The following is a 25,224-nucleotide window of genomic DNA, read 5'->3' as shown; positions in this document are numbered from 1 at the left end:
ACAGCAATAATTCCAGTCCCACATGTTCTTCCAGAACTTTGTCACTGTCCCATCAAGGGCCGTAATCTCTTTTTACCTTCTAGAACCTGGGTATTACTTGCAGGCTGTCTGAATGAAAAGAATTCAGTACAAGTGAGGTGGAATATAAAAGTTGATATGGCATCCATTTGGCTCTCATGGAATGCTCACCCACTAAACCCAGCCACCATGCACATGCAGAAAGGTTCAATCCCAATGTAAGGTCTCACACAACAGCTAACCATCAACAACCTGATTAGAGTGTGCAAGATATTTGAGATCTCTGTTAATCCCTATTGAACCTCTCTGAATGAATTTAGTTAGACCCACTAAGATTTGGGTTTGTTTAATACAATAGTGGATACTAAGAACAGTTTAGGTCCTGGATACACAGATGCCAACAAGATAATTATTGTAGCATGGCTTTGTGTTTCAAAAATTTCAGGGATCCTGGGTGGCTCAGTCAGTTAAGTGTCTGACTTCAGCTCAGGTCATTGATCTCGCCTGAGTTCAAGCCCCCAAGTTGGGCTCTGTGCTGGCAGCTCAGAGCCTGAAGCCCACTTTGGATTCTCTGTCTCTCTCTGTCTCTGTCTCTGTCTCTCTCTTTGCCCCTCCCCCTTGTGTTCTCTCTCACACAAATAATCATTTAGAATAGATAGATAAGAATTTCATTACATACTGGGGAAAAAAATTTTTTTTTCCAACGTTTATTTATTTTTGGGACAGAGAGAGACAGAGCATGAACAGGGGAGGGGCAGAGAGAGAGAGGGAGACACAGAATCGGAAACAGGCTCCAGACTCTGAGCCATCAGCCCAGAGCCCGACGCGGGGCTCGAACTCACGGACCGCGAGATCGTGACCTGGCTGAAGTCGGACGCTTAACCGACTGCGCCACCCAGGCGCCCCGATACTGGGGAAAATTTTTGAGTGGCCCTGCAGTCAATGGAGGTTTCAATTACAGTGGATTTTCCTCTTCAGCAAGAGTTATTTCACAAGGAAGCAGTCACAACAAACGTTCTGTGTTCATTATTTTTTCTCCACCTTTCTTCTGGCCAATTCCCCAGGCAACAGCCTGTATGACAGGCTCCTCTCCCTTGCCCTACTCATAGGACAGAAAGACTTCCAGGACTTGGCACGTTTTCAAAACTAAAAAAAATAATGGTATTGAATATGAAGGAAAATACTTGAGGGACTCCTTCGTATTCCAAAATGTATTTGAACAAGTTGAATTTCAAATACTTGATTTGTTTTTTCATATAAATAAGAGCAAACTTCCCTGAATAATCACTAAGTTATATCAAAATAAAAACAAGGTTTTGTGGACATCACAATGAGTTCTAGGTCCACAGAGAACAATCCTCCTGGTATCTAATGGAAAGGAAGAAACTCGGAGTAGTGTCAAGGGGTAATGGTCTCAGGTGACCACGAACCTCTCACTGGAATGTGCATGGAACTCAGCTCCGACCATAAGTAATAGAGAAGAGGCTGCCCTAAGGTTATAAGAGACTTTGTAATTTCAGACAGAGCGAGCTCATCACAGTCATTCAAAGGGCAAAATGGCTTCAACACTAATCTTTAAAGGGCACTAGAGAATTATAGAAAACTGTACATGAGCACAAGTTCCTCATACAGCTTACTGTTTTCTTCTTTTTAAGAGTTTGGAAGTGACTCCTCTTTGACATAAGGTGGGAATTTTATATTTCTATTTATCACAAACATTGTGCTCTATCCACTAATAATGAAGTAGCTGTGGGGGTTAATCAGCAGTTAAAAGTAATGAATATACTAAGGGTACAACTGGATGGAGAGAAATGCTGTAGTTTTCCTATTCCTGGCACAATTAGCACACAGACGAAGCTATGAGAGGTTAGAAAGCTGCAGAGAACAGGACTGCAAACTCCATCCCAAAGCCAAGTGCGCAGCCGAGAGGGAATGACTCCACACAGCCAATAAGCAGAAGGGCAAGTACAGCATCACAGGGGACTTGTGAGCAGGCAAGTGTTGCTGAGCCCCTGTTGGAAAAGTTGTCTCTACACCATGTGATGTTTTAGCAAACGGGAATGGAACCAGCAGGTACTTGTCACTTATTATCTGATAAGATAAGGATATGTGCATAGCATCGTAACCCTGCTAGGAGGTATATTTAGGGCCATGGAGAAAAGTAGCTACTTACACATATGTAACAGAACAGGGTTTGGATGTGAACACAGGTCCCTCTAATTCTGCTCAATACCCCACCCGCCCCCACCGCCGCCTTACAAAACAGACTGCAATATAATTCCAGGTCTAATCTCAAGGCTAATTTGGTGTTTTCATTGTATCAAAAGAATTAGGCAGGAAAAAGTAAGGAAAAACATTTATAAAATCCTGCATTTTCCATATTTTACCCATTATTTCATCATAAATTTCACTGGCAATTTGATTCTTTGTGGGACTCCCCCACCCCACATACCTTTTTCCCTTTGACTACTTGGTGGACCATTTGATTTCATATTTAGCAGTTGTGATATTTAAAAACAAGTATTTCTTTGGTGGATCTAATATATAGCTTCATTAAAAGAGCCAAGGAAATAAGTTTTCTCATATATATATATATATATATGAACTCAGAAAGCCATTTACAACTAGAGAAAACATAAGCCTTGTGAAACTCTATGTAAATCTTGTTAATTTCCTATAAGAATTCAGACCTATAAATCAATAAAGCACTCCTTTATTTTCCCATTAAAAATATCAGGGGTGCCTGGGTGGCTCAGTGGGTTAAGCATCCTACTCTTGATCTCAGCTCAGGTCTTGATCTCAGGGTTGTGAGTTCAAACCCTGTGTTGGGCTCTGCGCTGGGCATGGATCCTACTTAAAATTCTAAAAATATCCCTATCTTCTCCGAAAATTGTTGAAAACCTAACTCAAAGCTGACTTTTCTTCTGATTGGGTTGGAAGAAACTTAAATGCACTTTTCCAAACACTTGGTTGTAAATATTCACCTTTGAATGTTGCCCTATGATCACAAATTAAGCGTAGCTGTCAGGAAAATTCTCTAGTTCAGGCTGGTGAGGAATGATGAGTGACATAGTTATCCCAGCACTCCCCAGACTGGCCAAGGTTTTGATGTACCTCTTGGGAGGTAGATTGGCTTTTGGTGTCCACTGTGCAGGGTTTCAAATGGTAATGGGACAAAAGAATCTGCCAGGTGGCTCACATCAAGATGCAGCCTCAAATTATGTAGGCCTCACTGCTAACTCAGAGAAATTAGACATACTAAATCCACCTGCAAGGGTGGGAGCACGGATAAACCAGGAAATGGGTTTTTCAGAAAAATAAATCGCTTAGGTCCCTTTCAGTCTACAGAAGTGTTATAGCCCAAGGAGAGTGAGTTGATCACAAAACATCTCCTTCAAACTCTGCCCTTGGAGAGTGATTGGAAGTAATGAGAATGATGTCATACTGACGTATTCTCAATCACTAGCTCCCTTGAGTATTAGGAGGAAAGCAGGATTTATTATCACTACAAAGGAAAAAAGAAAGTAACAGAGTCATAGAGTTTCAAATAATCCCAATTTCTCCTTATGTTTTTCTTTTCTCCTCTTTGAAAAACATGCCAGAAACCTGGGATGGATGTCAGTGAGGATATATGTCTCAAGAATGCTTCCCTGGTGACCTAGATATGTCCCTATTATAGGAGAAGCTGTGACAATTGTGTGCTATTTGATCAAATAAATATTTGTGGAATTCATGAATTGGCTTTGGATAGCCACTTAAGCAAACCTATACCTTAGAGTCCATGTTTGTAACATTAGGACCGACATCCCTACCACAGAGTCACAGGAAGAAATTTAGTGAGAAAATTCTATCAAACGCAAAGCATATTGATGCATATTTCAGATGTGAGTAAATACTGGTTACCTGACTTGCCTCCTTGTATATTTTTGTCCCAGTAACTGAGTACACAAGGATTATACAAACTTTACACCTAAAGGTATATTTTCTTTTTTTTCTCTTCAAGCTTTGTGGATTCTACAAAACATGTGTCTCTACCATTCTTTCCCCAAACTTCAACTGCACACCAATGTCTTCTCAATGTTTTCCTTTCCTTTCCAGACAATAGTGCCTGAAACCAAAACCCACATTGTGTGGGAAGTACCTGTGTTACTTTCATCATGTCATCTAACACACAGAGTGGAGAGTTTAAGAAGCAATGGAAATGACCTGAAGAACTTGAGTTCCTCTAAGAGCTGGGCTGCAAAGAGGCTCTTGCCACCAGTGAGCCCATTAGAAAATGTCCTGGAAATTTTCCTGAAAGTTCAAGAATTCAACAGGGTATCATGGACACAAATGAGCCATCCAGGATGGCATAGCCTCTCCATAACCATTTTGTCTCTAAGATATGCCTGAATGGGAGACAGGGATTGAACACCTCCAGCCTCAACTTACTGTCATAAATAGGAAACCAACACAAATTTCAAAATGGTAAGTTCATTTATTACATCTATTCATTGGCATAATTGTTAGTCAAGCAGCCACTGCCTTCTGGGGAATAACTCTGGAGATTCCAGGAATGTTTGGAAGCCATTCAAAATCTTTTCCTTACTTCTTAAACTAGTAGTGATTCAGTCAACATTGTTAGGCACTTCCGTGTGCCAAGCAAGGACTAAACCACATAAGCATTTTACGCCTGTTACTTCTCATACTCCTGTAGGTGAGAAAGTAACATTTTTTCCTTCATATTTCCCTCTTTCATGCAGATTCTCACTGTACAGGACAGAAAGGGGTGATATGAGGGCGTTCCCAGAATATATTTTAGCCTACTCTGTGGCATTTAGGCAGATTCTTCTACTAGAATCTTTCTCCTCATCACTCTGAACTTGAATTCAGCCAGATGCATTTAGCTCCCATTGCTTAGGTTCTCTCATTAACATTTGTCTTGCTGTTGCCCAGGAGCCCTTGATTAAAGGTCAGGTGACCTCAGTGCTTTTTATTATCTTGAGTATTGACCTCAAGAATGTCTGCACCTGTGGGAGAAAGTTACTGAGCCTAATGAATGATGGACAATCATACCACAGTGAGCACATTCCTTCTGTGGGGGTTTTCCAGTTTCCCAGACTTGCAGGGTCTCCTCTTTGTGATGATTTTCTTCTCCCATGTGACCATCCTAGCTGCAAATGTGTGCATAATGGTGGCCATCAAGCTGAGTCACAACCTTCACACCCCCATGTATTTTTTCCTCTGTGGTCTGTCCTTTTCAGAAACTTGTACCACTATGGCAATCATCCCCCGCATGCTAGTGGACTTGCTATCAGATAGCAAGGCCATCTCTCTTCCTGAGTGTGCCACACAGATGTTTTTCTTCTTTGGCTTGGGAGCCAATAACTGCTTCATCATGGCTGCCATGTCTTACGACCGTTACACTGCCATTCACAGCCCACTGCGCTATAAGGTCTTGATGACCCATAAGATCTGCTTTCAGTTCATGATGGCCTCTTGGATGGCTGGGTTCCTGGTTTCTCTGTGCATCGTCATCACTGTATTCAACTTGTCTTTCTGTGACTCCAACATCATCGAGCACTTCTTCTGTGACATCTCACCTGTGGTCTGCCTTGCCTGTGATTACACCTCCCATCACGAAATGGCTATTTTTGTGCTCTCTGCCTTCGTGTTGGTGGGCAGCTTTGTTTTCATTATGATGTCCTATGTCTTCATTGTGTCCAGAGTTGTGAAGATGCCTTCTGCCAAGGGGAAGTATAAGGCCTTCTCCACTTGCTCCTCCCACCTCACTGTGGTGTGCATACACTATGGATTTGCTGGCTTTGTCTATTTGAGGCCCAAGGACAGGGACTCATTCCGTGAAGACATGCTGATGGCGGTCACATACACAGTGCTGACACCTCTGCTTAACCCCATCGTTTATAGTCTCAGAAACAAAGACATGCAGACAGCCCTAAGGAAGGTATTAGGCAAGACAAATAGGTTCATCCCTCAGATGGGGAGTAGAAGAACACCGGACATTAAAAATGTATGGACTGTTGATAAATAAAAGTGGAAAAAATAGAGTATTTCCAATAAAATCATTAGTTTGTGTGCAAAGCAATTAAAGTGTATTCTAATTGTCTGATATGCCCTGGTCTCACTCCTTTCCTATTACAAAACCACAGGTAGTTTTACAATATTTTAAAATGAAAAAAATATTTTAAAATGTTATTACACATATGTGTACATATACACATATAAATGCATATACATACAGGCACACACGCACGTAGTAAACATATCAAAAAGCAGTTGGAAAACTATTTTCATAACCTTTGTTTCCTTTGGAAGAAGAAAAACATACTAAAATGGAAAAGGAGAAAAAAATTAAAGAGCAATGGAGAAGGAAAGAAAAAACACGAATTCACTTAGTCAAAAGAGGAAAAACTATAAGCACACAAACTTAGACTTGAAATGAGTGAAAGGCTACAAATATAGAGAAATTTCCAGGAATTTTAAGAAATACCTTGCTCAATTCTATTCAAAGAAATAAGGAAACTAGATGGGAATGGAAGAATTTCTGGAAAAATAAACTGATGAAAATTACTGCAAAACAGACATTTTTAACATACCAAATTTCAGGAATAATATAGAAAAGTCTGTCAAAGAGCTATTTTTCCTATTGCCCAGCAAAGGAGTAGGCCGGATGGTTTCATAATTAACTTTCTCAAGCCCTCAAAAAGCAAATAATTCAAACGCTATTTGAGTTAGAGCATAAAGATAAATAGCTTCTAATTTATAAAAATCAGAGAGGTGGAAGGTGCTATATATAACTGAAGAATCTAATTGAGGCCATTGTGGTAAGGTTCTCATGCGGACTGGGGAAGATGTTAGATGATGTCAGGAAGTCTAAGCATTTTGAAGTCACATTGTCTGATGGCACAGCCAGATGATATGAAGTTGCCAAAGCTGAAGGTCTGAGATGGGAAAAGATCAAGAGGTTGGTGGCAATTTGCTAATAAATAACAAGAAGTGGGGTGGTCAGTAAAAGACTCTGAGGACAACAGTGCAGTTGACCCTTGAAAAACATAGGTTTTAACCCACTCACATGTGGATTTTTTCAATGTAGTAGAGTAATGTAAATGTCTTTTCTTTCCTTACGATTTTCTCAACATTTTCTTTTCTCTACCCTACCTTGTTGTAAGAATACAGTATATAATACATATAACATGCAAAATATGTGTTAATCAACTCTTTATGCTATCAGCAAGGCTTCCCGTCAACGGTGGGCTATGAGTAGTTAAGTTTTGGGGGAGTCAAAAGTTTTTGACTGTGTGGGGATCAGTGCCCTAAACCTATGCATTATTCAAAGGTCAACGATATATTATTTCTTAGCTGGGTAAGATTGGTGCCAATGAGGGAAATGTTTTGTCATAAATATGCAAACAAACGATTTAGAAATATAGTAAGAAGCTAGGAGAATGCCAAATTGTGGCTGGCCTATAGAATAAGGAAGTGAGCAACTTCTCTTCAACAGAGCTGAGAACAATTGTGCCCTTCTCAGACAACAAGGTTTAGTTAAAATGAAGAGATAGAGAATGAGCTCTGTGTAAAGTCGATGGGTAGAGTGGAGAGAAGATTCCGGAATGGAAGCAAAACGTCTTGGGAGAAACCCCTGAAAAGAAAGAAGAATCTCAAGAGAGGAAGCATGAGGTTGTGCTACAGTGAATACAGGTGAGGAGAGTTCCCGCAGGGCTTGAAACTGAGATTCAAATCACAGCTTCATTGATTATATGTGGTGTCACAGCCTATTGGATCTCCAGGTCTCAGTCTTTGTTCAGCACTGAATTAAAATTTGGCTAGAAGTTCTCTGACCAACCATTTCACAAATTTCACCATTGCATCTTCACAAATGTCCCCTAATTCACACGAAAGTCTCTGTTTCCTCATACGATCATCTTTACCTTTTTCATCTCATTAGATCATCTTTACCTTTTTCATCTCATTAATTAAGTCTCAATTTTGACTAAAAGGGATTTACCCCTGGGATGCAAGGTTGGTTTTTTATTATTATTCTTATTACTAAAGTTTATTTTGAGAGAGAGAGAGAGAGAGAGAGCACTCATGAGCAAGGGAGGGGCAGAGAGAGAGGGAGAGAGAATCACAAACAGGCTCCATGCTGTTAGCACGGAGCCCAATGCAGGGCTTCATCTCACAGACTAGGAGATCATGACCTGAGCAGAAACCAAGAGTTGGACGCTTAATCGACTGAGCCACCCAGGTGCCCCAAGGCTGTTTTAACATATGCAAACCAATCAATGTAATACACCACATTAATAGAATGAAAGATGGCAGAGCAGCATGGAATTTTTTTTTTTTTTTTTTTTGCCTCTCTCATCCCTGAATGCAGCTAGATCAACACAAATCACCTTGCACACCTAGAAAACTGATTTGAGGATTAACATAACAATCTGCACAACTTGAACCACAAAACTTGGCAAGTACAGTACAGAGAGGTGAGCTGGGGGAGAGAGAAGGCTCAGAGGGTAGGGGGCTGTTTTTGCTTGTGGAGAGAGAACAGAGACAGGGGGAAGAGTACAGGAAAAGCACTCCCCCTCAAAAGCAGCTGGAGAGAAAGAGAGAGTGGACTGAACAAAAAAGGGAGAAAGGAGAAAGGGACTGCAAGGGAATGAACAGAGAAAGGAGAAAGGAGAGGGTTTAAATTCCATTAAGATGCTATAAACAGGGGAGTGCAGAGTCTGAAACTCCACAGCTCATACCTCGTGGAGCTCTGGTGGGAAGGGCGAATCCCCCAGGAGCAGACAGCGAGATCTGAGGGGTCCACGGGGAGAGGTGGTTTCCCTGCTGGGATGACATTTGGTAGAGGCTGTGTGGTGTCCCCACAGGTGAAGGTCCCAGCGGACCCTGGAGAACAGCCACATTTGGTGGCGTTGGAACAAGGACGTTAAGGGTTCGCTGAAGCCTGGCACCAGATGTGTGTCGGGATTTACCATAATCTCTGAAACACTGCTGCTACGTGATTGCACAAACTTTTTCTGGGGCGGTCTGGCACCTGGCCAGTCTCTGGGCATCAGCAGCAGCATGGTCGCGCAGAGTTTCCAGGGGGCGGTCTGGCACCAGCCACTGCCTGGCGCATCTCTCCCCGAGAGGGTCTGCCTGGGTCAAAGCTGCAGAAGCCTCAAAAGTGAGGCATCTGGAAACACAGTCCCATCTGAGATAAAACTTGGGAGGGAGGTACCGCCTGGCAGACTAACGACTTGATCATGGACAGTGTAGAAGCAGGGAGTGGACAGAAGCCAGAGACAAAGGAGGAATACTTGATTGCGGGTCAGCAAGAGCACAGAGTTCTGATACCAGAGACTAGAGAGTAGATGACACCATTTTCACCCCTCCTGCGCATGCACATACACGCCTTCACACACCAGAATGATCCACCCCAGTAAACTAAGCAGCACCATCTAGTGGAGAATGGAGCTGTTACACTAAGTCCTGCCCAACTGAGCCAAACTTTCTCTTGAGAACACAAGTCTCTCTGCCTGCTAAGTTTACAGACTACAAAGTTCTTAATAGTTTGATTTCTAGGGGAAACTGGATGTAATTTCAATCGTATTTAATTCTGTTCTCTGGTCCATCTATTCAGTTTTTTTTTCTTTTCTTATTCTTGAATACAGAAATAGAAAAAATTTATTTTTATTTCTGGTTTTATAAAAAATTTTTTTCTCTAATTTTTTCTACTGTATCTTTTACTTTTTTGTAAATTTTTAAAATTCTATTTTACTTTCATTATTTCATTTTATTCTATTTTACTGTATTCATTTTTTTAAATTTTCAATTGTTTTCCTTCCCCCCCCCCCATTTCCCTTTTTTTCTCTATTCTATTATGCTTCTTTCAACAACCAGACCAAAACACACCTAGGAGCCAGCATCCTTTATTTTATTTTTTGTGTTTTTGTAACTTTTTAAAATTATTATTTATTTTATTAACTCATTTTCTTCTTTCAAAATGATGAAACAAAGGAATTCACCCCAAAAGAAAGAACAGGAAAAAATGACAGTCAGGGACTGAACACAGATACAAGCAAGATGTCTGAACCAGAATTTAGAATCACGATAAGGGACACCTGGGTATCTCAGTCAGTTAAGCGTCCAACTTCAGCTTGGGTCATGATCTTGCGGTCCATGAGTTCAAGCCCTGTGTTGGGCTCTTTGCTGACAGCTCAGAGCCTGGAGCCTACTTACTTCAGATTCTGTGTCTCCCTATCTCTCTGCCCCTCCCCCACTCACACTCTGTCTCTCAAAAATGAATAAATGTTTAAAAAATTTTTTTTAAAAATCACGAAAATAAGAATACCAGCTGGGTTTGAAAAAAGCAGAGAACCCCTCTCTGTAGAGATAAAAGAAGTAAAATCTGGTCAAGGTGAAATTAAAAATGCTATAACTGAGCTGCAATCTCAAGTGGTTGCCATGGCAGCAAGGATGGATGAGGCAGAGCAGCAAATCAGTGATATAGAGGACAAACTCATGGAGAATAATGAAGCAGAAAAAAAGAGAGAGACTGAGGCAAAAGAGCATGATATAAGAATTAGGGAACTCAATGACTCATCTGAATCATAGGGGTCCCAGAGATGGAGAAAAAAGGAGTAGAAGGTTTATGTGAGCAAATCATAGCAGAAAACTTTCCTAATCTGGCAAAAGACCCAGACATCAAAATCTAAGAGGCATAGAGAACTCCCATTAGATTCAACAGAAACAGACCATCAACAAGGCATATCATAGTCAAATTCACAAAATACTCAGGTAATGAAACAATCATGAAAGCAGCAAGAGAAAAAAGTCCTTAACCTACAAGGGAAGACAGATCAGGTTCTCAGCAGACCTATCCACAGAAACTTGGCAGGCCAGAAAGGAGTGGCAGGATATAGTCAATGTGCCAAATTAGAAAAATATGCAGCCAAGAATTCTTTATCCACCAAGGCTGTCATTCAAAATAGAAGGGAGATAAACATTTTTCCAAACAAACAAAAACTAAAGGGCATCGTGACCACTAAAGCCCTGCAAGAAATTTTAAGGGGGACTGAGGGGAGAAAAGATGGAAAAAAAAAAACAACCCAAAAGCACAAAGTCTAGAAAGGACCACAGAATACCACCAGAAACTCCAACTCTACAAGCATGATAATGGCAATAAATTCAAATCTTTCAGTACTCACTCTAAATGTCAATGGACTACACACTCCAATAAAAACATAGGGTAAGAGAATGGATAAGAAAACAAGATCAATCTATATGCTGTTTATAAGAGATGCATTTGAGACCTAAAGACACCTTCAGATTGAAGGTATGGGGATGGAGAATCATCTATCATGTTAATAGTCACCAAAAGAAAGACGGAGTAGCCATACTGGTGTCAGGCAATCTAGATTTTAAAATAAAGACTATAACAAGAGATGAAGAAGGGCATTATATCATAATTTAGGGGTCTAGCCACCAAGAAGATCTAACAATAGTAAACATTTATGCGCCAAACGTGCAAGCACCCAAATATGTAAATCAATTAATCACACACATACAGAAACTCATTGATAATAACACAATAATAGTAGGAGACTTCAACATCCCACTCACAGCAATGGACAGATCATCTAAACAGAAAATCAACAAGGAAACAATGGCTTTGGATGAGACACTGGACTGGATGGACTTAACAGATACATTCAGAACATTTCATCCTTAAGCAAAAGAATACACCCTCTTCTTGGGTGCACATGGAACATTCTCCAGAATAGATCACATACTAGAACATAAATCAGCTCTCAACAAGTACAAAAAGATCGAGATCATACCATCCAAATTTTCAGACCACAATGCTATGAAAGTCGAAATCAACCACAAGAAAAATTTTGGAAAGATAACAATACTTGAAGACTAAAGAACATTCTACTAAAGAATGAATGGGATACCCAAGAAGTTAAAGAGGAAATTAAAAAGTACATGGAAGCTAATGAAAATGACAACACCACAGCCCAAAACCTTTGGGACACAGCAAAGGCAGTCATAAGAGGAAGTATATACCAACTCAGGCCTTCCTAAAGAAGGAAGAAAAGTCTCAGATACACAACCTAACGTTACACCTTTAAAGAACTGGAAAAAGAACAGCAAATAAACCCCAAACCAGCAGAAGACAGAAAATAATAAAGATTGGAGCAGAAATCAATGCTATTGAAACAACAACAACAACAACAACAAAAAAAAAACAGTAGAACAGATCAATGAAACCTGGAGCTGGTTCTTTGAAAGAATGAACAAAATGGATAAACCCCTAGCCAGTTTGATCAAAAAGGAAAGGGAAAGGACCCAAATAAAATCAAGAATGAAAGAGGGGAGGTCACAACCAACACTGCAGAAATACAAATAATAGGGGAATATTATGAGCAATTATATGCCAATAAAATGGGTAATCTGGAAGAAATGGACAAATTCCTAGAAACATATACACTACCAAGACTCAAACAGGAAGAAATAGAAAATTTGAACAGACCCATAACCAGTAAAGAAATTGAATTAGTAAGAAATCTCCAAAAAACAAGAGTCTAGGGCCAGATGGCTTTCCAAGGGAATTCTACCAAACATTTAAACAAGAGTTAACACCTATTCTCTTGAAGCTGTTCCAAAAAATAGAAATGGAAGGAAAACTTCCAAACTCATTCTATGAAGCCAGCATTACCTTGATTCCAAAACCAGACAAAGACCCCACTAAAAAGGAGAACTACAGACCAATTTCCCTGATGAACATAGATGAAAAAAACCTCAACAAGACAGTAGCCAACGAGATCCAACAATACATTAAAAGAATTATTCACCATGACCAAGTGGGATTTATACCTGGGATGCAGGGCTGGTTCAATATCCACAAAACAATTAACATGATTCATCACATCAATGAAAGAAAGGACAAGAACTACATGATCCTTTCAATAGATGCAGAGAAAGCATTTGACAAAATACAGCATCCTTTCTTGATAAAAACCCTCAAGAATGTAGGTATAGAACGATTGTACCTCAAGATCATAGAAGCCATATATGAAAGACCCACCACTAATATTATCCTCAATGAGGAAAAACTGAGACCTTTCCCCCTAAGGTCAGGAACATGACAGGGAAGTCCACTCTTGCCACTGCTATTCAACATAGTACTGGACAATCAGAGAATACAAAGGAATAAAAGGCATCCAAATTAGCGAGGAGGAAGTCAAACTTTCACTTTTCACAGATGACATGATACTCTATATGGAAAACCCAAAAGATTCCACCAAAAAACAACTAGAACTGATTAATGAATTCAACAAAGTCACAAGATATAAAAATCAATGCACAAAATCGGTTGCATTCCTATACACCAATAATGAAGCAACAGAAAGAGAACTCGAGAATTGATCCCATTTACAATTGCATGAAAAATCATGAAATACCCAGGAATAAACCCAACCAAAGAGGTGTAAAATCTACATACTGAAAATTACAGAAAGCTTATGAAAGAAATTGAAGAAGACACACACAAAAAATGGAAAAATATTCCATGCTCCTGGATTGGAAGAACAAATATTGTTAAAATGTCGATACTACTCAAAGCAATATATATATTCAATTCAATCCCTATTAAAACAATACCAGAATTCTTCACAGAGCTAAAACAAACAATCCTAAAATGTGTATGTAACCAGAAAAGATCCCGAATAGCCAAAGGGATCCCGAAAAAGAAAACCAAAGCTGGAGCCATCAGAATCCTGGACTTCAAGCTGTATTACAAAGCTATAATCATCAAAACAGTACGGTACTAGCACAAAAACAGACACTAAGATCAATGGAACAGAATAGAGAACCCAGAAATGGACCCACAAATGTATGGCCAACTAATCTTTGACAAAGCAGGAAAGGATATCTTCTGGAATAATGACAGTCTCTTCAGCAAATGGTGCTGGGAAAATTGGACAGCGACATGCAGAAAAATGAATGTGGACCACTGTCTTACCCCATATACAAAAATAAACTCAAAATGGATGAATGGCCTACACATAATACAGGAAGCCATCAAAATCCTCGAGGAGAAAGCAGGCAAAAACCTCTTTGACCTGGCCGCAGCAACTTCTTACTCAACACGTCTCCAGAGGCAATAATGAACCGATGATAGCCAACCACTCAGACTATATGAACTACTCGGACCTCATCAAGATAAGGTGAGGTCCGAGGATGCAGAGAAAGAGGATCTCTTTTGCACTGCTGGTGGGAATGCAAGCTGGTGCAGCCACTTTGGAAAACAGTATGGATTCCTCAAAAAATTAAAAACAGAACTACCCTACAACCCAGCAATTGCACTACTAGGTATTTAAGGGATACAGGTGTGCTGTTTCAAAGGGGCACATGCACCCCAATGTTTATAGCAGCACTATCAACAATAGCCAAATTATGGAAAGATCCCATATATCCATCGACAGATGAATGGATAAAGAGGATGTGGTATACACACACACACACACACACACACACACACACACACACACACACAATGGAGTACTACTTGGCAATCAAAAAGAACGAAATCTTGCCATTTGCAACTATGTGGATGGAACTAGAGGGTATTATGCTAAGCGAAATTAGTCAGTCCGAGAAAGACAAATATCATAGGATTTCACTCATATTAGGACTTTAAGATACAAAACAGATGAACCTAAGGGAAGGGAAGCAAAAAGAATATAAAAACAGGGAGGGGGACAAAACAGAAGAGACTTTTAAATACAGAGAACAAACTGAGGGTTGCTGGAGGAGTTGTGGGTTTGGGGATGGGCTGAATAAGAGGCATAAGGGAGGATACTTGTTGGGATGAGCACTGGGTGTTATACATAGGGGATGAATCACTGGCATCTACCCCTGAAATCATTATAGCACTATATGCTAGCTAACTTGGATGTAAATTAAAAAAATAAATTAAAAATATAAAAAAATAAAAATAAAAAAAAAGAATGAAAGATTAAAAACCACACGCTATCAATAGGTGTGGTATACATACACAATGGAATATTATTCAGCCATAAAAAAGAAGGAAATCTTGCCATTTGCAACAGCATGGGTGTTGTAGACATTATGCCAAGTAAAACAAGCCAGACAAAGAAATAAAAGTACTGCCTGATCTCACTTAGACATGGAATCTAAGAAAGTCAAATTCATAGAAGCAGAGAGTAGAATAGTAGTTGCCAGCATTGGGGAGGTGGCAGACACGGGGAGATGTTGGTCAAAGAGTACAAAATCCAATTATGTAGAATGAATTTGTTTTAGCGATCTAAAGTACAGCATGGTGAATGTAGTTAAAAATACTGTATTTAATACTGGAAATTTGCTGAGAGAGTAAATTTCAGGTGTTTTCACCACACCAGAAAAAGGTAACTATGTGAGAAAATGGGTATGTTAATTAGCTTGACTTCATTAATCATTTCACTATGTATATGTATGTCAAAAATCATCTTGTACACCTTAAATATATACACTAATAAGAAAATTAAACATTTTTACAGATTAAAAAATGGCAACTCGTACTTTATTCACATCATTTGAATGGAAGCTATTGTATTTTGAAGAACCATTTCTTTGCTTTGAAAGAAAAGCAAATGGCATACTCAACTTTGTGTTCTCAGTTCATAATCTAGTGTCAGGAATAGAGACTAAATAAATATTCACTGAATTCGAATTAATGTTTAACCAACAGATATTTGTCAAATGCTCGCTCTGTACCAGACATTGTACTTTGAGCTCAGGATAATTCATTCAACCTCCCACATCACTACTTTCACCCACCCAAGTTTCTGCAACTGCATTTCCAACTAGAAATAATCATTCTACTCCTATCTTTCTGTATGTCTCAGTTTAAATGTCATTTCACCAGTAAATCCTTCCTTGAGCCTCACAAATGCATTTGCAAAATGATATCAAGAGGGATAGAGACTGAGCAAAAAGCTACAGCCTGGGGCTTTAGGCGGCATGGCAGGGTGAGTACATAGAAGTTTGAGGTCAGAGGGGCGCCTGGGTGGCTCAGTCAGCCGAGCGTCTGACTTCGGCTCAGGTAAGGATCTCACAACCTGTGAGTTCGAGCCCTGCATCAGGCTCTGTTGTGGACAGCTCGGAGCCTAGAACCTGCTTTGGATTCTGTCTCCCTCTCTCTCTTTCTGCCTCTCTGTCTCGCTCTCAAAAAATAAATAAACATTAAAAAAATTTTTTTAAATAAAAAAAAAGTAGTTTGAGGTCAGAGATGCTAAGGCAGCTAAGACTTTCGAGGCCAAAATCCTGGAGAGGAAAAACTGAAGAGATGTGAGCCCCAAATCCTTTGCGTAATTTCTTTTTAAGGAATGTGACTACTTCCGAGTTGCACAAGGGCTGGCGAGAGATCAAAACACCAAGTGGAAATCAGACTGTGGGAGGCAGAAGATCTTACCAGAGATTCCGGCATTTTGTAGTGCTGGCTTGATAGGCTGTTTAAGGTGGAGGGGACCTATAACACCTTATGCTTTTACTTGAGAGTCCTAAAAGACCATACCTTAGGGGTAATTGCTACATGCTAGAAATAAGGTCAAATCAGAATTAGGTCCTCCCCAGCAAAGCACAGCACCTAACCTACACTGGGAATACCACCACTGTTTTACTACGATGCAAGTTTAGAAGCTATTGTATAAGAATACATAGAGTTGTTTTATTATGTGAATGACCCATTTGGGGACTCTAATTCCATTTCTTCAAAGGGATTAATCCAGTGCTCTATCTGCCTGCTAGAAGAATACTGAATACACTTTGGAGGAAGATAATCTCATCCAGAAACTCTACAATTTTTTATCTATATTGCCTATCATTCAAAACAAAACGATAAGGTATGCCAGTGATTTGCCAGGACCAAATGAATAAAAAACGGGTATTTCAAAATAAATGTTAATAACATATCTAAGAAAAACAGAAGAGTAACATGAAGAATCACACCAGAGAACTAAACGCAAAAACTTTTTTTTTTTAAAGAAAAACAAAATAAAAAGAATCAAGTTTAAATCTTGGAAATGAAAAATAAATTAGGACTTCAGCAGATGAATTCACAGTAGATTGGATACAGCAGAAAAGAGGGTTAGTAAACTGAGAGGTCAGCAGAGAACATACATGTTACTGGATGAAGAAAAAAAAATAATAAAAATACAAAAAGTGTGAGAGCTATACTGGAAGTTGTGAAAAGATCTAACGCATGTGCAATGAAGTCCAAGCCAAAAGGAGAAGAAATTTCTGAAGAAATATTCAATGATAATATTCCAAACACAAAAGACCATGAGCTACAAATTCAAGACATCCTGCATCTTCCAAATATGGTAAATGTAGGAACAATCACACTTCCGGAAATCATAAGACAGGAAGCCAAAAGCAAAATAAAGTGTGAAAAGCTTGAGGGTGCTGGTTTGCAACCCCCTCCTGGGAACTTTCAAGGTAAGATTTGAAGCCAGCCCCCTACACAGAGGGCAGGGAGAAACCAAAGAAAGATTGGACGCCACGTCCAGGTTAGAAGGTGGCAGTTGTAATAAGCAAGGGGAATTTACATACCTGGCTTGTCTCTGGCGGCAGCAAGACGACAAATGGATCCCCACACCCACCAGCGGAACTTTAACAGCTTGTAAATAGGCCTTAAATGGGTGCAGTCACGCAGACCATGCAGGTGTTTTCAATACCACGTTACTGTCTCAAGGCTGTGTTCCTTGGAGCAGCCTCTGGGAGCGGGAAAGGAGAGCGGAACCCACATTCCAAGGACAGGGGAGGTGTGAGCAGCCCCTGAATGCCCGGGTCCAGCTCCAGGGTCAGTGGGAAGTCATCCTTTTTTGATGACTTTTGATGTTCCCCAACAAGAGGGAAATGAAAGACATATTCCCTTTGAAAAAGAGGAGGGGAGAAGGAGGGAGGAAAACTGAAAGCTAAACTTTTTAGAGAAATGGTAGAAGCACGAGAACAATTACATCTTAAAGGTGCTTGAAGATATTTCACGGACAACCTAGAATTCTACCCAGAGTTATCTTCAAGAATGAAGGTGCACAGAAGGTTACCAATACATTGTATCAATGTCCGTTTCTTGGTTTTGTGTGGTACTGTAGTAAGCCCCGGGTGAAATTAGATAAAGGGTTCATAGGACCTCTCTGCACTATCTTTGCAGCTTCCTTGAATCTAGAATTATTTCAAAATTTAAAAAAAAAATTAAGTGGAAAAAAAATGAAGGTGAAATAACTTTTTGTGACCAACCCCCGCAAAACAAGCAAACAAAAAACCCCCAACCCCAAACCCACCTGAAACTGTTAAAATTCATCACCAGCAAACCTGTATTAAAAGAAGAAATAAAGTCTTTTAAGCAGAAAGAAAGTCAATGCTAGTATAGGCATAGTGCTGAAGAAAGGAATGAAGGGCACAGAAAGAATGGATGTCTGGGAAACGAGAGCAGGTGCAGTAGTTGAGGGAACAGCTTTGGGAAATAATTAAGAAATAGAGTTGGTCTACATTAATAGGCAGATGATAATCCTATCACCTCCACTGCCTGAAGCCTCAGATTAAAATGAGAAAGAACTGAGTACTCTCTTGTAGAATCTTCCAAAATAGCAACTTTATTGAAGTATAATTTACATACACACGATTTAAATCTACAGGTTGATGACTTCTGACAGATGTAAACACTTGTATAACCACCACCCCAATCACAGTACATGATGATTTCCTTACCCCCAAGAAATGATCTCTTCTCTTCCCCTTTGCCTTCAATTTTCTCCAATACTCCACTACAGGTAAGGTTCACAGAATGGCAGGAATGTCACTGACTTGCTAAATCCCAATCTACTGCAGAAGAAAAATTTCCTGAAGTTTATATAGACTAAGAATATTTTAACAATACAACAGTTTTGGATCTTTAAAATTGTTTCCCAGGTCATACTTCTTTTTTTTTTTAAGATATTATTTTTAAGTGATCTCTACACACAACATGCTCCAACTCACAACCCCAAGATCAAGAGTCCCATGCTCTTCCAAATGAGCCAGCCAGGCGCCCCGCCCAGTTCATATTTCTGCCTTCTAAGTAGCAAACTACAATCTATAGTAATCAAGAAGCTTCCAAAAACATTTTTTTACAAAAGGAGTTTTTGATTGTTCCCAGTCTACAATCCATAGTAATCAGGAAACTTCAAAAAATAAAATTCTTACAAAAGGAGTTTTTGATTATTCCCACAGGGATATTCTTTTTTTTAATTATTATTTTTGTAATGTTTGTTTTTATTTTTGAGAGAGAGAGAGAGTGCACGAGCAGGGCAGGGGCAGAGAGAGAAGGAGACACAGAATCAGAAGCAGGCTCCAGGCTTCGAGCTGTCAGCACAGAGCCTGATGCAGGGTTCGAACTCATGAACTGCAAGATCATGACCTGGGCTGAAGTTGGGTGCTTAACTGACTGAGCCACTCAGGTGTCCCGCCACAGAGATATCCTTGATCCTTATTTTTTGATGTGCTGTTTGGGGAAAATGCTTTTGACCATTCCTAATATTCTCTATCCCCCTTTGGAAGAGATATCTACTAGCATAACACACTTAAAAAAATTTTTTTTAACGTTTATTTATTTTTGAGAGAGAGAAAGAGAGACAGAGAGCACAAGTGGAGGAGGGGCAGAGAGAGAAAAGGAGACACAGAATCCAAAGCAGACTTCAGGCTCTCAGCTGTTAGCACAGAGCCTGATGTGGGGCTCAAACTCACAAACCGTGAGATTATAGCCTGAGCCAAAGTCAGACACTTAACCAACTGAGCCACCCAGGTACCCCCATAACACACCTTTCTTAGCCTTCACTCCTTCCTTCCCTAGAAGTAATAAATTAGCTGATGTTAAGTTTGGAGGGGAAAACTAGATATATAGTAATATAAGCTCGGTACCTTAACAAAGTACCATAAACTGAGTGGCTTAAACAACAAAAATTGTTTCTTTCACAGTTCAGGAGTCCAAGATCAAGGTGTCAGCAGGGTTGCTTCTTTTTGAGGACTGTGGGATTCCTTGCATCTCTCTCACTTAGCTTCTGATGGTTTGTGGGCAATCTTTGGTGATCCTTGGCTTGTAGAAGCATAACCCACTTCTCTGTTTTTATTTTCATATGAGGTTCCCCCTGTGTGCTGTCTGTATCCAAATTCTTCTTTTAAAAAAAAAAAATAAATAAGGATACCAGTAATATTGGATTAGAAGCCCAGCCTCCTCCAATATGACTTCATCTTAACTAATTACACCTGTAACAACCATATTCCCAGGTAAGAACACATTCTGAGATACTGGTGGTTAGGATGAATTTTTGAGGGACACACTTCAACCTATAACAGAAATCCCTTCCCCTTTCTCTTGGGAGTGAGTCTGCCCTCAGTGCTCTGAGCTGCTCTTGGCCATGCTATAAATGGATGGAGACAGGCCTACTCTCACTGCAGAGACCAGGGACAGGGAAGGAGAGTGTCAGATTCTGGGATTCAGAACATGAAAGCACGTGTCCACAAATATGTGTCACATACTCTAATATCAGCTCCTTCATTGGTATAGGTTAATATTTTTGCTCTCCCATATGCCTTCTCTTTTTGTCATCTCCTCAGTTGATTGAGAACTTGGGAGGGAAAAGATAAGTGTCGATGCCTATCCTCTCCACTAAAAGTTGTAACAGTGCCACACACCCTACATCTGGGTGATTGGATTATTGAATCCCTTCAAGGGAAATATGAAGGAAAAAATCTCAGTATGGACTTACCACAATCAACTGGGGAGTCTTTACGTGCCTAGACAGAAGAGACTTAGATATGGGAGACACCAGTATGCAACATGTCTTCCATCTGACAGAAGGAATGGGGTGGAGGGAGGCAGACTATTTTGATGGGTGTGCAGTGAGAGTTGCCCCAAATCTCTTGCAGTACTAGGCCTTACAAAGAGTTGCCACTAATTGGGAAAGAACCAGAGGAAAAGGAATAATTTTGTGAGAAATACGATAAATACAGTCAGGGCACACTGAGTTTGAGAGTCTTGGGGGGAAAGGCCAGTGAAGAAGTTCATCTGTCCTTCAGAGAAGGTGTGTAGGGACTCTGTCACCACACCAGTGGCAGCTGAGCTCATGGGAGAAGATAAGATTACCTATGGGGATCATGGGGAGGAGGAGAGGGAAGAGGGCTGAAGATGAATCCTGGTGAAAAGCAAAGTATAGGAGGAAAGATGAAGACAAAGACTTCCAGAAACACTCAGCGAAAAACTTCAACCACCACAGTGCAGATCTCCCACCATGACTCGAACATGCCCTTTTCCAAGACTGAAGTCATACCTTTGGGAGCCCTCTCTTTGCAAAGGGCTGTGTCCGTGCTGACTTTGGCGCTTTACCAGCTCAGCTCGCAAAGTGGTCCCTCCAAAGTGTCTCAGAATTTGTCTGACATCATTCATATGCTAACAAAATATATTAGCTAAAATATTAATCATAAATCATTGTGAAAGGCATACAGGAGGCAGGGAATCAATTTAGAGGCAACTGCCATAACCAGACGGGATCATAAACGCCAAAAGGTCAGTGGAAGAAGCAGGGACAGTGGACGCCTCCTTGAGAGACATTACAAAATGTGTGGCAAACGTATTATTTGCCTGACCCATAATTTCGTGCCTCCTACCTATAAATTATTGCTGAAACAAAGTCCCAATGTCCCAGTCTCCCCCTCCAAAGAAACCTCAGCTTCTGAAATCTTACCCTAGACTCATCTGGTAAGACTTACATTGTAAAAAGAGTCAGCACAGGTGTATACAAGGTCTCTTCTGTGTTATCTGGGTTGGATCGCTTAATGACCAAGCAGAGGAATCATGATCTTTGCTCTCGCTTCAATAAAGTGGACATAGAGGCTTTCTGGAGACATGAACATCAATGTTCCCAAATGTTTAAATATACATTGACAAAAGCAGGGCAGTACCTTTAAAGGAAGTGGCCTGAACGTCCTGACTTGTCAATATTATCTTTTATTACAGATCTGTTGGGGACAAATTTTTTTCCCAAATGTTATTTAACTAGATGGAATTCAATTAAATTTGATCTTTGGTGGAAATAGCTCTCTCTGTATTTAATATAGGACTCACAACTGATGAATGAAACTATTTTGCAAGCAGGTATTCTTACCTTGAAAAGTTCATATTTAATTTGAATGAAACAGATTTCCACATTAAATGATACATTTAACTTTCTATATGGAAGTAAACATTGGCTTTTTACATTTATAGGAGTTCTTCACTATCAAAGTGATGAAGTTAATGATAAATATCATTAAAGTATCCAGCACAAATGTTTCCCCAAATCATTGCTTTGTTATTTATGGATTTATATCTGATCTGATTCAGGAAAACCAGTGTGTTCTGGCCATTAGTTTTCTCATGGCTCCTTTCACCTCCTTGTTCCTCAGACTGTAGATGAGGGGATTCAACATGGGGACCACCACTGTATAGATGACAGAGGCCACTTTGACCTGATCAGCTGAATAACTGGACTTGGGCATCACATAAACGAACAAAACTGTCCCATAAAACAAAGTGACGGCAGTGAGGTGGGAAGTGCAGGTTGAGAAGGCCTTCTTCCTCCCCTCAGTAGAGCGCATATTCAGAATTGAGTGGAGGATGTAGCTGTAGGACACAATTATGGTAAACAGTGTGCTTATGAGGACGGATGCAGAAGAGATGGCGGGAGATATTTCAGCAATAAAAACATGGCCACAAGAAAGCTTCAAGAGTGGAAAGAGGTCACAGAAAAAATGGTTGATTTTATTTGGTCCACAGAAAGATAGATTCATCAGACAGCCTGTAAATGATGAAGCGTTCATGCATCCACCCAGGTAGGAAGCCCCCAGTAGGAGGAAGCAGACCACTGAGGACATCTGGGTGGAGTAGAGTAAGGGAGAGCAGATGGCCACATAGCGATCATAGGCCATGGTAGCCAGCAGGAAGCATTCTGTAGTCCCAAAAGTGACATCAGAGCCAAGCTGGGCTATACAACCAGTGATAGGGATAGTTGTTTTCTCTCTTAAAAAACTCATTAGCATGATTGGTGTGACTGATGTGGAATACCCAATGTCCACAAAGGCCAAATGGCTGAGAAAAAGGTACATTGGAGTGTGCAGCTGTGGGCTGCTTCGGATTAAGATGATTATACTGATATTTCCCACTATGGTAACTACATAAACTCCCAGAAAAATCACAAAGAAGATGGCACATAGAGTGGGATTATCTGTTAATCCCAGAATAATGAACTCTGTCACTGCTGTGTGGTTTTCCATCTATTCATTTAATGGTGGCTATTGAAATCAGAACCAGAGATTAAAATGGTTGAAATTACCCCACACTAATGGGGTATCTTAATTTAATGAAGATACCTGTAGAGAACCCTACAATTAAAATTTTTAAATGGTAACTTTGCCTCACTTCTAGAATACTTTGTGCACACAAATTTTCTTTTCAAATTCCATGAATATATTAAAATTGGAGACTCGATTACCTTAGAATTCAGCTATTTTACTCCTATACTGTATAAAATACTGTAGAGTAAGTCTTCCCCATGTGAACAAGAATGTGTAAAATGATGTTACAGCAATACTGATTGTAATAACATAAACTGTAAATAACCTAAGTGATTATAGAAAGGTCAGCTCTTGATTTTCTACCCTCATCCCAAATGTGCCTCTGCACCAATATTCTCTTTTCAGTAAATACTATCACCATTTATCCAATTACTGGACCAAAAAGTATCGAGTTGATTTTGACATGTTTTTCTGACTTGATCCTTTTCCTGGAATGAAAAAAAAATCACATCCTTAGTTATCATTGATACCAAGGGCTGGAAAGTGTCTATGTTCAAGCTGAATGGGCCAAACACAATTTTTCTTATTGTTATGAGCTAAATCCAGGATATTTTGCAAAATCTTCCAAGATTTATCTCTCACATCATACTTTTTCATGCTTCTTGGATTACATGAAGCAGAGAAGAGTCCAGGTATTTTTATGGACTGGGATTAATTGGAAAGTGAACTGAAGCATTTGGAGACCTACATTGGTAAGTGATGGTTTCATCGGTTGTAGTATGAAACTATAGGGAAATAAAAGTGGGGGCATATGATGGTGATGGGGGGAGAGAGTAGTTAGAGAGGTATGGATGGAAGTAGCCAGCTAGGGAGGCTAGGAAATTGGATTGGAAGAAAAACGATCATTTCAGAATAATATTCCCTTGGTTCAAATTAGAGCATATAATCAAGGACAGGGGAGAGTATGTTAGTTACATTCGGCCATTTCCATGGCTTTTCTAGGTTAAAGAGCAACATATTCTTCTGAATAATTTGATTTTTCTTGAAGAACTTCAATCTGAAGAATTAAGAAAACATACATACATAACTATCAGCAAGCATGGACATTTCCCCAAAAGTTGTGTGTGAATCATGACCATGATATCCTACAATATGAGCAGTACTAGGGTTATGTGTCTGAATGCTCACATTCTGGCTTTTGTTTTTTTTTTTTTTAAATAAGACAAAGCCTCAGCCTGAAAAGAATTACTTTAGAAAAAATAAATGTATGAAAGGCACAAAAGCTTTCAAAGTTGGATATGAGTGCCAGGAGGGAAGGCAAAGTGATGTGCACAAAGACCATGGACTTTGCAGCCACACAAACTTGATATCGGTTTCTAGCTCTGCCTCTCACTATCTATGGAATCAGAGGCACATTGAAAGACATTGTTGACCTTCTGTTTCCTCTCCTATAAAAAGGAAATAATGATACATACCTTATGTGATTCTTGTGTTAAATGATATGATGTGGATGAAAATACCAAGCACTGTGCACACAACAAATAGATGCTCAATTACTAGTGATGAACTTGAAATAATCGACTTGTAACTTCTGGTACATATAAGAGAATCAAATATTTCAGTATCCCTTAACAAAGAACAGTATAAATTAGGGACACATCCACTACAACACTAGGGATAGGCTCCAAGGAGTTGTCACTGTAAAGCAGTGCCATATTTAAGTGAGGCTTATGTCATTTGAGATAAGGCCCAAATCACTCACGTCACTTGTAATTACAAGTTAATTTCTTTATTTGTCCTGGAAAACTACACTGAGAATCCACTGGGATAGAGAAATTACATGTGCAT

General features: G+C 39.8%; 2 protein-coding genes across 5 annotated transcripts in view; one reads left to right on the top strand and one right to left on the bottom strand.

Moving 5' to 3' along the window:
* Nucleotides 1-5,056: 5,056 nt before the first annotated feature.
* On the top strand, nt 5,057-6,049 carry LOC123600465 (olfactory receptor 10T2-like). The gene has a single exon (XM_045482515.1). The coding sequence runs from the start codon at nt 5,057-5,059 to the stop codon at nt 6,047-6,049; it is 993 nt and encodes a 330-aa protein (XP_045338471.1).
* Nucleotides 6,050-18,647: 12,598 nt separating this feature from the next.
* The window catches only part of LOC123601315 (olfactory receptor 481), a 51,408-nt gene continuing 44,831 nt past the window's right edge, over nt 18,648-25,224 (bottom strand). For all 4 annotated transcript variants that reach the window (XM_045484381.1, XM_045484379.1, XM_045484380.1 and 1 more), the window contains one exon: nt 18,648-23,864. In XM_045484381.1, coding sequence (XP_045340337.1) covers nt 22,423-23,355 — 933 coding nt within the window. In that variant the 5' untranslated portion in view covers nt 23,356-23,864 and the 3' untranslated portion in view covers nt 18,648-22,422. The remainder of the gene's footprint in view (nt 23,865-25,224) is intronic.

The sequence above is a fragment of the Leopardus geoffroyi genome, chromosome D1 (assembly GCF_018350155.1).
Source record: "Leopardus geoffroyi isolate Oge1 chromosome D1, O.geoffroyi_Oge1_pat1.0, whole genome shotgun sequence".
Taxonomy (NCBI): Eukaryota; Metazoa; Chordata; class Mammalia; order Carnivora; family Felidae; genus Leopardus; species Leopardus geoffroyi.
This window is presented reverse-complemented; position numbering and strand designations above follow the sequence as displayed.